The following is a 14,421-nucleotide window of genomic DNA, read 5'->3' as shown; positions in this document are numbered from 1 at the left end:
GAAATGCTTTAGGCCACAGTATTGCAAATATTGCAAGTATACAATGAACCAATATGCAAATATTGCACTTTTATGTCTTTAACATAAAATACGTGTACCAGCTAATATGAAGGATATGACAACAGATGTGAAGGATGTGAAGAGGTCGTAGTTCAGATGACTATCCTGCTTATAAAATCATCGTAACAGACAGATTATTAAGATAAATATAGATGGAATCATGTCTGATACGTCTCGTCCTTATTTATAGTCATCCGTCAAGTGAAGTAGTCCGTTAACAGGCTCCGGTTGCCTAGCAACATATCAGCTTTGGCGACGGAAACGCCCCCCCGGCGCATTGATACGGGACTGACGCGCGGCTCAGCCAATCAGAGGGCGGATCGCGGCGCGGCTGCTCGCGCGTTATTAATCGATTTATCGATCTTGTGAGAACGTCGGTCGCAGGGCGCGGCGCGGCGCTGCGGGCGACGTGTGCGCGTCCGCGGCGCGTCTTTTCCGGCCCGCCGGGCTGCAGAGCGCCGGGTGGCGCGGCCGTGCATTCCTGAGCACCGGGGCGGAGGAGTCCCACCCCGCTCCCGGCGAGGCGCAGCGCCCCTCTCCGCACGGCCCGGGCCGGAGGCGTCGCTTCTGGACCATTCGGAGTCGAGTCGGGACCGAAGCCGCCGCCATGTCGGGGTTCCTGGTGGAGCTGCTCGGGGAGCGGCTCGTCGGCAGGGAGCAGGCCGAGCTGGACGTGCAGGCGCTGGGCGGCAGGCTGTCGCTGCTCGGCCTCTACTTCGGCTGCAGCGCCAACGCGCCGTGCCAGCAGTTCAACGGCGGCCTGGGCGACTTCTACAGCCGCTTCAAGAGCTCCTCCGAGCACCGCGACCAGCTGGAGGTCGTGTTCGTGTCGTCCGACCAGGAGCGTCCGCGCTGGGAAGAGTTCCTGCAGCAGATGCCCTGGCCGGCGCTGCCCTTCACCGAGCGGCACAAGAAGGTGGGTCCGGGTCCGGGTCCGGGTCGGGGTCCCGCCATGACCGACACCCCACTTTCCACAGCCCGTTGCAAAAGTTCGCATTGTGCTGATCGGAGTAGGATTTGTTTTGTTTTTTATTAAAACTTTTTATTATTATTATTCTTCATTTCGATTACATATAATAAAAAAAATCTATCTATATATAATTATATATATATATTCTATTTATTTTTTTATTTGCCCTATATAACATTTTTACTATGACCTGGTCTGTATTAAATGTTCTGGTTTTGTAGGGTTTTTTTATTGATGCTGTCAGCGTCTCTGAATGAGCTGCGCTCGTCTCATCGTTTGCAGCATTTTCTGCCCCTCAGGCCCTGATGATGACCTTTAACCTGCTGCCGCCGCCGCCCTCGGTTGAGCGGGGTTCCTCTTGAGCTGTGGAACACGGCGGGTCGCCATGATCTCCGCGCTCGGCGTGTGTAATGCTGCGGCCTGCATGGCATCATGGGATTGGTGTGTGGGCTGGTCCGGTGCTACCTTACATGGGGTCCTGCTGGCAGTGGGGGATGGGGGTCATAAAACCCCCTCACAGTATAGAGGGCACCGTGTGTGTGTGTGTGTGTGTGTACACACCCCCGCAGCCTGGAATAATTTTTTTTGCGTTAGTGACTGAGGTTAATCAGATGATGATGATGGTGGTGGTGATGAAGGCGGTTCACTCCCCGGTGACCCTGCTGCCTACCTGCTACAAGTGGCGCGGTGGAACGTTCTGTGCGTTCCGCAGCAGTCGAGCGACGTTGGTGGCGCTCTGAGTGGCCGGCGGCTCCCCGTCTCGCTCAGCTGCTCCATCGCAGCTGACTTGAGCAGAAAGGAATGGGGCCGCGGTCTGTCCCAGAATGCACTGCGGCTCCGGCGGCTGCTCCCGGCCCTTTTGTCCGACTTTGCGCTGCGTCTGAGGAGGTCCGTGGCTGTTGCACGTGTTCTGCTGCCACGTTCTCCACGTGAATCTGCGCTTCACACCGTTAACCTGATTTGGTGTGATTGGGCTTTAATGGCTTCCTGTCTGCGGCGAGGATCTGTTGACTGTCAGCAGGCCGTCTGGTGCGTTCAGGTGGAGTCACGTGACCTCAGACGCAGAAACATCGCGATTTGGACGCTGGTTCTGTCATCTGGTGACACCGTCTCACGTCTTCGTTTTCACGCTTGTGTCTGGCAGCCTTGGACGTGAATGTAAACGTGGAGGAACGTCGCCGGCACGGAGCCGCAGTTCCCAAAGAATCGAATAAAGTTGAAGTCATCAGCCTCCCGTCTGTTTGTTATTGGCTCATGTGACCCTGGGTTCCGTTACTCTATTTCAGCAGCGTGGAGGATAATGAGTCTCGTGGTGCATTCTGGGAAATGAGCGCTGGAATGTGTGGAATGAGGCGCCCCGCCGGGCGGCTAGGTGTGTGCAGATGCCAGGTGGTCACGGCCGCGTCTTGTTATCAGCAGATCAGCATCCGGCCAGTTAAAGGGAGCTGGGAGACGGTGGGAGGAGCTCCGACAGGAAGTGGAGTGTCCAGTGTGGCCAAGGCGGGGCTACCGCTCACGTTTGTGGTTGATCGCTCGGCATCGGAAAACAGGAGAACAAAGGGCCTCGTTCTGACTCCGCCCCACCCGACCCGATCTCGATTTCGCGTTTCAGATGCTGATCTTGATCGCGATGGCGTCCCTGAGTCCACAGAGCCGGCAATGCGTCTGTGCCGAATTTTGATACACTGCATGTGTGTGTAAACAATGTTTGGGGTCAGAGGTCAGCAGTGTTTTGTGTAAATCTGAGACAGAGTTGTCTGTGGTTTAACGTGATGATGATGATGATCAGCGCTGCAGGACAGGAAGCGTGTGACCAGGAACTGTGTGTGTTCCTCGGGGTTCTGTGTTCCGCCACCTCGCCGTGTTCTACTCGTCGCGGGAACAATGCCGCGCCGCCTGCCCGGTGTGTGGCTGTCGCTTTTGCTCGTGTCAGACAGGACACGCCCCCAGCGGCGCTGTTCTCGGCCAGACAGGAAGTGCCCCAATCCTGTTAGCGTGGAACGGAGCTGGTCCAGATCAGGACCTGTCCCGCTGGAACTCCTCCGTTTGGAGAGGATCACCCATTCAGGGTTTGCTCGGCATGCTGGGTAATTTTTCAGTGCAGCTGTGCATGTGGGCTGCGGTGGGGGAGAACCGCTGACACCGGCTGACCTCAGGTTCTCTGTGGTTTTTAGATCTTTCGGAGGACCACTGCTGTTCTCCTGAGGGAGCCTTTTAACTTGAGCAGAACAGGAATAGAACCGTGAAGATCTCCTCTTCACTGGAGACCAGGGGCCGCCGCTCTCTGACTTTCTCACTCCGGCTTGTTTTCTTCTTCTTAATCCACGGGGGGCGACGCTCTCAGCAGGATTGTTCTGTGAGTGCCTCTGGTGGGGTCAGGGGTCATTAAAAGCTGGGGGAGGGGTCTAGTCTTTTAAACCTAAACATTGCAGATGACCTGTGCCCCCTGCAGTGTGTTCTGAGGTCAGTTTCTTATTGGACTGGGCCTAAAACAGGGTGGACACACACACAATGGACACACAAGAACTCTGGGCTCCTTTCTGTCGCTGTGAATAAACTCCCAACAAAGACCTTTTAAAGGGACGCCTGTAGTCTCCACCCCCCATCTGTCACTCGCTCCGTTCACTCGTTCATTCCGGAATCCAGGAGTTTATTGTTCTCGGTGTGGATGCTGTTTCTGTGTTGAGTGGTGAAATGAGGGCGAACGTATCTGGACGAGGGTCCGTGAGGGTGGGGGATTTGCTCTAATCCCACCAGACCGTCTCACTGCTGCATGTCTCTCTTCCCCAACTGCAGATGAAGTTGTGGAATAAGTACAAGGTGACTAGTATCCCCTCCCTGGTGTTTGTGGACGCCGCCACAGGAAAGGTGGTGTGTCGGAATGGCCTCCTGGTGGTCCGAGATGATCCTGCAGGTGAGGAACCATCTGAACACATCAAAGTAAAACACCAAAACAGCGAGCCTCAGGACCTTCTCATTCTGGTGGCCTGCAGTGTGGGCCAGAACTGAAGGGTCTCACGTGGAGTCCCACAGGGCTCACATTTCGGCCCTCTTCTTTTCATGCACGCCTATCCAATCATCAGAGAACCCGGTGTGAACATTGTGTGTGTGTCTCTCAGGGCTGGAGTTCCCATGGGGGCCAAAGCCTTTTGCAGAAGTCGTCTCCGGCCCCCTGCTGAGAAACAACCGACAGACAACAGACAGCAGCAGCCTGGAGGGCTCCTATATCGGGGTGTACTTCTCCGCTCACTGGGTGGGTGTGTGTTTTGGGGCGTTACGTAACACTCGTAATAATACACATTTACACGTTCTTTACAGGTAGGACTTGCACACCGGGTGCCTCTAATGGTTTTGTGTCCTCTGCAGTGTCCGCCCTGTCGTAGCCTGACCCGCGTGCTGGTGGAGTCGTATCGTAAAGTGAAGGAGTCGGGCCACAAGTTTGAGATTGTGTTCGTCAGTGCGGACAGGTAAGTGTGTGTGTGTGTGTGTGTGTGTTAGGGGTGTGACCCTTGACTGGCCTCACGATTCCATTACGGTTATCAATGCCTCAAAAATGTATGGGATGCAACGCGATGCAGCTCATAAATTGTCTACGTTACTTCACACGTTACACGAGTTAAGGTCTCATTCCCCCATGTGGACGCGTTGATTTGCTACAATGGGCAGAAAAAAAGTCTCTACAAACGGCAGAAAACCAACAGGTTCAGACGTCCGTTTCATCAGGAGACGGTGGACTGAACTGTCCCGTGCTCAGTGGGAATCTGCTTTTAACTGCGAGGAGTACAGACCACCAGTGGCAAATGTTCCAACTTTGGTGTTCTCTGGAAAACTTGCTGCATGGTGTTGGGCTGTAAGCAGAACCCCCACCTCTGGACACCTCATACCACCCTCATGGAGTCTGTTTCTGACTGTTTGAGCACATTTGTGGCCTGCTGGAGGTCATTTTGATCCTCCTGGTCCACCTTGCTGGGTTGTTGCCCTCCTACAGCCTCCTCCACGTCTCCTGATGTTCTGGCCTGTCTCCTGGTCGCACCTCCATGCTCTGGACACTACGCTGGCACACACAGCAAACCTTCTTGTTCAGCTCACGTTGATGTTCCATCCTGGATGAGCAGCACTACCTGAGCCACTTGTTCTAGACTCCGTCTCTCCGTCTCAGGCTACCAGTGGAGTGAAAGAACCGCCAGCATTCAAAAGTCACCAAAACATCAGCCAGAAAACACAGGAACTGAGAAGTGTTCTGTGGTCCCCACCTGCAGGACCACGCCTTTGTTGGGGACGTCCTGTTAATTGCCTGTAATTTCCACCTGTTGTCTATTCCATTTGTACAGCAGCATGTGAACTTGGTCAGTGTTGCTTCCTAAGTGGACAGTTTAATTTCCCAGGAGTGCGATTGACTTGGAGATACATGGTGCTGTAAATGCTGTAAATGTAAATGTGTTTTAAGTTGTTCCCTTTAGACCAGGTCTGACTGATCAGCCCTGTGCTGTGATTGGCTGCAGGTCTGAAGACTTGTTCCAGCAGTATTTCAGCGAGATGCCCTGGCTGGCAGTGCCATACGCAGACGAGGCGCGGCGCTCGCGACTCAACCGACTCTATGGCATTCAAGGTATGTGTGACGTGTGGCTGTAAATCCGCGCCGTGGCTTTAAAAGCTGGATTAAACAACAGATCGGTTTTATATAACGTGGCCTGGGAATGTGGGACTGTGATCCAGTTCTACACCCGTCTCTGACTGGAGGTAATGTTAGAACTGGATGATGTGAAAGTGACGTGATTGTCATTGTGAAACACTGCAGCACAGCACACGGTGACACGGTGAAACGTGTCCTCTGTATTTAACCGTCACCCTTGGTGAGCAGTGGCCACCATGACAGGCGCCCGGGGAGCAGCGTGTGGGGACGGGACCTTCATCAAGGGGACCTCTGTGGCACCTTGGCTGTTTAGAATTTGAACCTGCAACCTTCCGATTACGGGGCCGCTTCCTTAACCGCCAGGCCACCGCTGCCCGAGGCCATGACTGACAAATTCGTACTTTTTCCGCCCAGGGATCCCGACCCTGATTCTGTTGGATACGGAGGGTCACATGATCACCAGGCAGGGCCGGGTGGAAGTGCTGAACGACCCAGAGTGTCGGCGGTTTCCATGGCACCCGCAGCCGGTACAGGAGCTGAGCGAGTCCAACGCCGTGCAACTGCACGAGGGGCCGTGTGTCGTTCTGTTCGTGGGTGAGAACACACACACACACACACACACACACACACACACACACACACACACACACACACTGTGTGTCATTACTCATTAACACCGCCGGTATATGAGCCAGTAATTAGATGTTCTGTCTCCGCCGCGCAGATGCGGAGGACGAGGGGGAGCTGCTGCCGGCCAAGGAGCTGATCCAGCCAATCGCAGAGAAGATCCTGGTCAAATACAAAGCTAAGGAAGAGGAGAGCCCTCTGCAGTTCTTCGTGGCCGGAGAGGTGTGTGTGTGTGTGTGTGTGTGTGTGTGTGTGTGTGTGTGTTATTCAGTTCACCATGTAAACCGAGCGCCACGCCGTGGATTTGGTGTAACGGTACATAGAATTAACTACGTTACGATTAGATGTTATTCCTACGATGGAAACATAATTTGATATGTACGATGTGGGGTGTCGTGTAGCTGCACCTCGAGGTTTTACTCTGCGCTTCCATCCGCGACCTTATTGGGCAGCAGGGATCTGACGGGCTTCGGTTCAGGGGGACGGAGGTGAACTGACGCGCCGTACTGTAATCGCTTCCATATGACAAGCGGGGATCATGTGACCACGGTGCGGGGGGGGGGGGCAGCAGCTGCCTGTAATTAAATCCTTCGCGTCATCACCGCAGGAAGACTCACGCACAGAGCCGCTGTGTGACTCTTTGTTTCTGTTTCCTGTCGGGTTTGCACAGTTCCTGTGTGTGTGTGTGTGTGTGAACTCTGGCGTGACTACGCGCGGCTTTTTCCCTGCAGGATGACATGAGCGACTCCCTGCGCGACTACACCAACCTCCCCGAGGCGGCGCCGCTGCTCACCATCCTGGACATGTCGGCCCGCGCCAAATACGTGCGCGACGTGGAGGAGATCACGCCGGCCGTGGTGGAGCAGTTCGTCGGCGACTTCCTGGCTGAGAAGCTGAAGCCGGAGCCTATTTAAGAGCCACGCCCCCCCCGCCGCCACCCTTCCCGACAGACTGTTACAGAAGAGTGTCCCTTTACTCTGACATTTGACCTTTTTTTTTACCCCCCCAGAGCCCAGTCCTCTTCTGTGGTGCCTTGTGTCGACTCCGGTCCCCGAACTAAACAGACTTTTACTGGCTCCGCCCCCTCTCGGCGCTCCACCGCCACCGACAGACTTCGAACGCAGCTGTACGCAGCTTCTTTATAAAAGATCTATATACAGCAAGCGGACTGAGATCTGATGCCGACTGCCTCTCTCTGTACCAGCGCTGCGTATGAAATGCTGCAAAATATGCATAAAAGGACCCGACATTTATTTTCATGTGTCAAACGGCGTCACCGGCCGTGTCCAGGCCCGGTTCCTTTCTTCATTTATGATGATTGTAATTCTCCTCCAACATGATGCTTGTCATGAACCCTGGAGCTTTTCTGCAGGTCTTTACTGTCATTTTAATAATAATAATAATAAGACATCTATGTAGTGAATGTTGGAAAGTTTCGCTCACTTCCTGTTTCCTCCTGGAAATGACCCCACAGCCATTAATGTCCCACCAGCTTCCTGTCTGTAATAAAGCTGCACTGCACCAGACGCCCCCTGCTGCCTGAATGAGGAGGTGCCTTGCTTTTTCACACTTTTATTAGAAATATTGAGCATGCGTGGAACACCCCATTCATTTCACAACAAACTTTGAAATAACATGAACTCAACCGCAGTTTCATACCAGCGCTGACTGGGCTACAGGAGCGTTTTCAGCGTTTTCTGCGCTCCAGAACCTTCAGCAGCTGCCGCCTGCCCTCAAACGCCAGGATGCCGGCAGCCATGGCAGAGTTGAGACTCTCCACGCCATTGGCCAAGGGCACAAACAGTCTCCGCCCACTGGTCTCTTCGGCCAACCGGAGTGACTCCAGGCTCAGTCCATGCGTCTCTCCGCCAATGACGAGCGCCGTGCTCACCTGAGCCCAGCTCTGGTGGTACGGTCTGGGCCCCACCCGTGGCGGCGAGCGGCCGTCAGCTCCACTCCCCTCTGAGTCGGAGTCCCGGTCCTCGTCAAAGCGCTGGTTTTTATCTACGTTTCTGCCGCTGATCCAGCCCAGGTCCCCTGGCTTCAGGGCGCCCCTCGGTGGCGTCTCCCTCACCGCGCTGTCGGCCACATGGACAGTGACGGACGAGGGGAGGAGCCGGGGGATGTCGTCCCAGCTCAGGCTGGGGGTGACGGGTAAGCGGAAATGCGCCCCCATAGCAGCACGCAGCACCTTGGGTTCCCAGATGTCCACACATCCTACAGGACAGAGTCGTTAGATAATAAATAATAATACATTGAAGTGATTTTCACTTGTGATACACAGCAGCACAACACATGGTGACACAGTGAAATTTTTCCTCTGCATTTAACCCATCACCCTGAGTGAGCAGTGGGCACCATGACAGGCGCCCGTGAGCCATGACAGCACCGTCCCCACATACTGCTCACTGCTTCACTTCACTTTCACCTTGGCGGATCGGGATTCGAACCGGCAACCTTCTAATTACGGGGCCTCTTCCTTACACACAGTAGTAGTTCGTAACACTTCATCACCTTTGGTGAGGAGCACACGCTCGCACCCAGCCGCGGCCGCGCACCGCAGGATGGTGCCCAGGTTCCCGGGGTCACGAATGTTGTCGCAGATCAGTGACAGCGGGACAGCCTGGCTCTGCTGGTCTTCAGGATAGGTGAGCTGGGACGGGCTCGGCCTTGAGAAAATGCCTGAAATGAGCAGGAAAGATTTGTTTATTGAGCCGACTCGCGTCCTTCAGGCCGCCAGGAACCTGCAGCTGTAAAGACGCACCGATGACCCCCTGTGGGGCGACGAGGTCCGACCAGATCTTGATCTCCTCAAACTGGACTCTGAGCAGACTGGCACGCCGCAGCCGGTCCAGGGGCAGCTCCCTGAGCCGCTGCATGGAGCTGAAGAACAGCGTGTGCGGAACTGCGCCCGCCGCCAAGGCGTCACAGATCAGCCGCCGGCCCTCCAGCAGGATTTTCCCCTGCTGCTCGCGGAACGTCCTGGAGCGAGCGACACTCACCAGCCTCCTGAACACAACAGCATTACAATTACATTCACATGAACATTTTCTTCTCAATACATGGATTTTAGTGGGCCAATGGTCAATGGCCTGAAAACTCATATTCATACATAATAAGTATTTAGATTTACACTTATGGAATCAGACGCCCTTATAATCAGTAGTGACAGGGACAGCCCATCTGGAGAAGTGTCTTGCTCAGGGACATGATCGTGGGAAGTGGGGTTTGAATCTGGAACATTGTGCTCTTCTGTGTTACCCACTAGGCTACACCCGCCCATGTGTGAGGTCTTGTTGGACTGGAAGCGTCCACTGGCGATGTATGAAAATGCTAAAAGAAGTAATTCTACAGAATGAAACTGGGGTAAAATGTGAAATAATCCCTCATTAATTCATTCACACACACACACAAGAAGCACATTTAGGCGGTTTAGCGGTGACGTCATCACACACTGTACAGGTAGAGGGTCAAGCAGAGGTCAACCCACTCCATAAACCACGCCCATCCCTGTGCAACACCTACAGGAGGAGGAAGATGGGACCCTTACGCCAGTCTCTTGTCTCCGGGCTGGACTCTCTCGAACCGCAGCTCGTCCGCAGGCGAGGAGGATTCCGGTTTGGCGGCGCTCTGACTGACGGCCGGTCCGGTTCGGATTAAAGTCTCGGACCGTCCGTCCGGATACAGAACCTTGACCGGCTGGCGCCTGAGCGCGCGCACGGCCCTCCGTACGTGAACGGCGACGCCAGGACGTCCGCTTGCTAAAGAGCCGCGGCTCACGCCTCGGACGAGCGCCGCCATCTTTGGTGTGGTGGGCGTGGCGTGTCGGGCTATTCCATTAAAGAGGGGGCGTACTATTAATTATTTACACAATAATCTTCATGCGAAGTTGTAATATTCATTTTAAAAGTTTATAACCAGTGTAGTGCAATGCCAAGTTGTGACTGAGGTGAACCCTGAAAACTCGGTCCAGGCACCGGGTGTCGATCCCAGAGAACGCGGCCGACAGGCCGGTTAATCGATGGTGGATGGAGTCGCGCGTCATGGCGCTGCGGAGAGCGCTGCACTTCGTGTTTAAAGTCGGCGACCGGAGCCGGACGGCGGAGTTCTACCGAGATGTTCTGGGGATGAAGGTAAGAGAGAGAACATCTCCATATAACGCCGCCTTTTACAGAGTGTTTTATTCAGACCTACTCTCCCTGTTACTCGCCGCGTTTCAACCCCGTTCCGAAATGTTCTTTATTTGCTCAGTTTCAACACCAACAGCTCAATTTCTGAACCATCGTGCGTTTCTGATTATAATCAGACCGCATATTTCACCCCGGGCTCACGCCTACTAACATTTTATGTCATCATTTACGTGTGGTTTGGGGAGAGCAGAAGTTTAGAATGAGGAATTTCCTGAAATATCGATGTCCGTAACAGTAAAATTACTGCGTTAAAAGGCTTTCTGCCATTTCCGGCCACATGAAGGAAATTCCATATAAAATATAACTCAGAATGCACCCTGGGAAGAATATACTGGGAAGACTTCAGTTGATTTTTCCTGTACTTTCTGTAGATTTCAGGATGAAGCTGTATGTACGTTGGAATATTTTGGAATTGTGGGACTTTTGAGTAAAGGACAGCAGTACAAAAAGAACAGAAACGTTGAAGATTTATAATTTTAATGTTGATCTGTTTGTGTGCGTGAAGGTTCTGCGCCATGAGGAGTTTGAAGAAGGCTGTAAAGCGACGTGTAACGGGTAACGTGCCTCGTAACAGACCCTGCGCTCGGCTGCACGGGGTGCGTATTAACGCTGTTTTACACTCGCAGGCCGTATGATGGGAAGTGGAGTAAGACCATGGTGGGCTTCGGGCCGGAGGATGACCACTTTGTCGCCGAGCTGACGTACAACTACGGAGTCGGGGAGTATCGGCGTGGGAACGACTTTCTGGTGAGTTTATTTCCTCTTGACTAACTGAACGCAGTCCAGGACGTCATGTGATCGGCTTATCGTGTGGCTGTTCAGGGCCTGACCCTTCAGTCCAGCCAGGCGGTCAGTAATGCCAGGAGGCTGGGGTGGCCCCTGAAGCAGGTGGGCGAGGGCCTGTATCTGGTTGAAGCACCGGGTGGATACCCCTTCTACCTGCTGGACCAGAAGCAGCCACAGAATGGTGAGGAGCCTGTAGAGCAGGTTGTGTGAAACTCACGGCCTGCGGGCCACATCCTGCCAGATCACGTTATATAGATCAGTTATTGCGGCCTGTCGCGTTCCCGTCTAGGTTGGGAAACGTGACAACCAAGGAGAGGGATGTGTGAGGCGGGAATACACGCGTACCAGGCTGAGGTGAAATATCGTGCTTTTATTTATAATGAGAAGTGAACAACCAACCAAAACCGAGAGTTCTGTACATAACAACAACAACACAGGAGATACCATACAGCTAACAACACTGACCACTCTAACACGGGGCAGTGGTGGCCTAGCGGTTAAGGAAGCGCCCCCGTAATCAGAAGATTGCTCTTCACTAATTTCTCTCTATCCTCCTCCGGCTCCACAACAGTGGGCCCCGTCTGGTGGCTGGAGTTGTCCATAAATGCTCCTATTTGATGAGTTGATTGGCTGACTGACGATGAGGGAATAGGTAGGCGGAACCATCAATCCCAACCTCCACCCAGCAAACAGCCTAAAACAGAAACAAATCCCCAAACCAGAACATCCCCAAACCAACCTACGGCCCAAAGGATGTAACAGGCCCTGTGCTCATAACACACAAACTACAGATCCCATAATGCCTTGCCGAACTCAAACTTTACACTGCAACTGAGTCTGTACAGGAGCAGTTTCCACGGTGACGGCAAATGGGTTGTGAAGCAGCTCCAAATTCACTAAATATTGCCATGCCATAATAATATAATAAAATAATAATCTATATAAGGCAATCTGGCGGGATGTGGCCGAGTTTGGCACATGTGCAGTAGATGGTCTATTATGTGTTTATGATGAGTGTAAGTAAGGTTTTAAACTCTGTAGACCCCGTGTGTAAGCTGTCTCTGGCCGTATCGGACCTGCAGCGCTCGGTGCATTTCTGGTCGTCCCTGCTTGGAATGACGGTGCTGGAGCGGGACGAGGGGAGGACGACCGTGCTGATGGAGTTTGGTGGAGGCCAGGTGATTGGAGCTTGTATATCTGATGCTCAGTTGCAGCATTTGGTGGCTGGATGCTGAAGTTTGGACGTGTGTTCAGTGTAAGCTGGAGCTGCAGGGTATCAGCGGCCCAGTGGATCACGGCGCTGCGTTCGGCAGGATCGCCTTCTCTTGCCCTCGTGAGCAGGTGAAAACTTTGCTTTTACTGCCTACGTTTAACATGAATCTATAAAACACTGAATGCTTTTATTCCTTTATTACATCAAAAATCTAGTAAAATCTATTGAAAAAAATCTTGATTTCATGCAGCTGCCGGAGATCGAGGACCTTATGAAGAAGGAGAATCAGAAGATCCTCACTCCGCTGGTCAGCCTGGACACCCCGGGGAAGGCGACAGTGGAAGTGGTGATTCTGACCGATCCCGTGAGTTTTATCTGTATTTCTTTTCCTGGTTATAGACCGGTTTTGTGTTTGAACTGGGTGCCTGTGTCGTCCAGGATGGCCATGAGATCTGCTTTGTGGGTGATGAGGCCTTCCGTCAGCTGTCTGTAATGGACCCTACAGGAAACGATCTGCTGGACAAGGTACGGTTCTTCTAACAACAGACCTCCTTAGAGCCCTGCGGAGACCGTCTGCTGATGCGTTCTCTCCTCCTCCAGGCCATGGCTGAGGACCGGAGTGATGAATGGTTTGCGAAACACAACAAGCAGAAGGTCTCAGCATAATGAGTCCGGTCCAGAGTCTACAGATCCTCGACATTTCACAAGAGCCTGGTGTGGCCCCTCAGTATTTCTTCTGGGTTCTGCTGCTTCCGGGTCTCGTTCGCCCTCGATCATTCCCCACTCGATCTGTCAAACAGTGAACTGGACCTTTTATCTTTATTAAAAAATAAAGTTTATTTTGTTTCTGTGTGAATTTGCAGTGACACTTTCATTGGTAACTTATTAAGAAATGTGCTGATAACCTCGGTCACGTGGTTCAGGTGTTATAAGGTGCGTTTTTCTTTATTCTATCTGGAAACACATCCTAATGGTGGCTATGAGGGATTTTTTTTTATTAGACTTGCGTCTAATGCTGGTGGAAATGACTGGTGTTTCTCTGAGAAACACATGATAAATTAGTTAATTTGTACAAATTCACCACATAAAATGACAAACATGACAACATAAGGGACAGGAATTCTAAATATGAATTAATACACAATCTGAATAAATACTATAATAGCTGGTTATACTTAATACAATTGTGTAATTATGTTGTATTTAAGCATAGTGTTGCTATTAAATTCTAAAGGTTTTGGGTACTTGTCCCCAAGTACCCAAAGCTTATGGAAAAGTGCTATGTAGGAAAACAATTGATAAAACGTCTGTTTTTAAATTGTTAATCTTGCTCGTTGCACATCTGTACGTGCAGATGTAGGTTTTTTAGGGTGGTAGTAGACTAGTGGGTAACATTTACAGCATTTATCAGACGCCCTTATCCAGAGCGACTCACAATCAGTATTTAAAGGGACAGTCTCCCTGGAGCAACTTAAGGTTAAGTGTCTTGCTCAGGGACACAATGGTAGTAAGTGGGATTTGAACCTGGGTCTTCTGGTTCACAGGCGAGTGTCTTACCCACTAGGCTACTACCACCTAACAAACTCGCCTATGAACCAGAAGACCCAGGTTCAAATCCCACTTACTACCATTGTGTCCCTGAGCAAGACACTTAACCCTGAGTGTCTTCGGGGGGGACTGTCCCTGTAACTACTGACTGTAAGTCGCTCTGGATAAGGGCGTCTGGTAAATGCTGTAAATGTAAATGTGTTTTTTTTTCTTTTTTCTCCACATCTGGCAACACGACCCTCCCTCTTCTTCCGCTTCCGGGTCTTGCGCGCATGCGCGCCGTGTTCATCAGCCGCTGCTAAAAGTCGATAAATGTTTAGATGTCGCTTCGCGCCGAACTTTGGTGAGTCCCCGCCGGACGGAGCGGAGAGGGAGCCGGTTTACCTCCGCGCTT

General features: G+C 52.3%; 4 protein-coding genes across 5 annotated transcripts in view; 3 read left to right on the top strand and 1 right to left on the bottom strand.

The window, feature by feature from the left end:
- The first annotated feature begins 352 nt into the window (after window positions 1-352).
- Window positions 353-7,815, top strand: nxn (nucleoredoxin). The gene is made up of 8 exons (XM_029000828.1): window positions 353-976; window positions 3,827-3,944; window positions 4,150-4,283; window positions 4,397-4,497; window positions 5,533-5,639; window positions 6,078-6,257; window positions 6,388-6,512; window positions 7,022-7,815. The coding sequence occupies exons 1-8, from the start codon at window positions 668-670 to the stop codon at window positions 7,202-7,204; spliced, it is 1,257 nt and encodes a 418-aa protein (XP_028856661.1). The 5' UTR covers window positions 353-667; the 3' UTR covers window positions 7,205-7,815.
- An 82-nt stretch (window positions 7,816-7,897) lies between these two features.
- On the bottom strand, window positions 7,898-10,096 carry mrm3a (mitochondrial rRNA methyltransferase 3a). The gene is made up of 4 exons (XM_029000632.1): window positions 9,841-10,096; window positions 9,055-9,299; window positions 8,805-8,972; window positions 7,898-8,507 (listed from the first exon to the last, which is right to left on the bottom strand). Exons 1-4 carry the CDS (start codon window positions 10,089-10,091, stop codon window positions 7,978-7,980), a joined length of 1,194 nt encoding a protein of 397 aa, XP_028856465.1. The 5' UTR covers window positions 10,092-10,096; the 3' UTR covers window positions 7,898-7,977.
- On the top strand, window positions 9,819-13,335 carry glod4 (glyoxalase domain containing 4). Its single transcript, XM_029000633.1, has 9 exons — window positions 9,819-10,423; window positions 10,986-11,035; window positions 11,107-11,227; window positions 11,303-11,447; window positions 12,308-12,444; window positions 12,521-12,607; window positions 12,730-12,843; window positions 12,918-13,004; window positions 13,080-13,335. The coding sequence occupies exons 1-9, from the start codon at window positions 10,319-10,321 to the stop codon at window positions 13,143-13,145; spliced, it is 912 nt and encodes a 303-aa protein (XP_028856466.1). The 5' UTR covers window positions 9,819-10,318; the 3' UTR covers window positions 13,146-13,335.
- Window positions 13,336-14,292: 957 nt separating this feature from the next.
- The window catches only part of LOC114802526 (protein KIAA0100-like), an 18,380-nt gene continuing 18,251 nt past the window's right edge, over window positions 14,293-14,421 (top strand). For both annotated transcript variants that reach the window (XM_029001524.1, XM_029001523.1), the window contains exon 1: window positions 14,293-14,421. This exon is cut by the window's right edge and continues 90 nt beyond it. The gene's annotated coding sequence lies outside the window, so the exon portion shown is untranslated.

The sequence above is a fragment of the Denticeps clupeoides genome, chromosome 13 (genome assembly GCF_900700375.1).
Source record: "Denticeps clupeoides chromosome 13, fDenClu1.1, whole genome shotgun sequence".
NCBI lineage: Eukaryota > Metazoa > Chordata > Actinopteri > Clupeiformes > Denticipitidae > Denticeps > Denticeps clupeoides.
Note: the sequence above shows the minus strand (reverse complement) of the source record. Positions and strands in the feature narration are given on the sequence as shown.

Bases quoted from the DNA above. Each gene is read 5' to 3' on its own strand.
- glod4 (XM_029000633.1), top strand. From the start codon at position 10,319: ATGGAGTCGCGCGTCATGGCGCTGCGGAGAGCGCTGCACTTCGTGTTT. The intron at 11,448-12,307 runs GTGAGGAGCCTG...TAAACTCTGTAG, and splicing joins CCAGAAGCAGCCACAGAATG to ACCCCGTGTGTAAGCTGTCT. The intron at 12,844-12,917 runs GTGAGTTTTATC...TGTGTCGTCCAG, and splicing joins TGGTGATTCTGACCGATCCC to GATGGCCATGAGATCTGCTT.
- nxn (XM_029000828.1), top strand. From the start codon at position 668: ATGTCGGGGTTCCTGGTGGAGCTGCTCGGGGAGCGGCTCGTCGGCAGG. The intron at 977-3,826 runs GTGGGTCCGGGT...CCCCAACTGCAG, and splicing joins TCACCGAGCGGCACAAGAAG to ATGAAGTTGTGGAATAAGTA. The intron at 4,498-5,532 runs GTAAGTGTGTGT...GATTGGCTGCAG, and splicing joins GTGTTCGTCAGTGCGGACAG to GTCTGAAGACTTGTTCCAGC.
- mrm3a (XM_029000632.1), bottom strand. From the start codon at position 10,091: ATGGCGGCGCTCGTCCGAGGCGTGAGCCGCGGCTCTTTAGCAAGCGGA. The intron at 9,300-9,840 runs GTAAGGGTCCCA...TGTTGTGTTCAG, and splicing joins CCCGGAGACAAGAGACTGGC to GAGGCTGGTGAGTGTCGCTC. The intron at 8,973-9,054 runs GTGCGTCTTTAC...TGCTCATTTCAG, and splicing joins CGCCCCACAGGGGGTCATCG to GCATTTTCTCAAGGCCGAGC.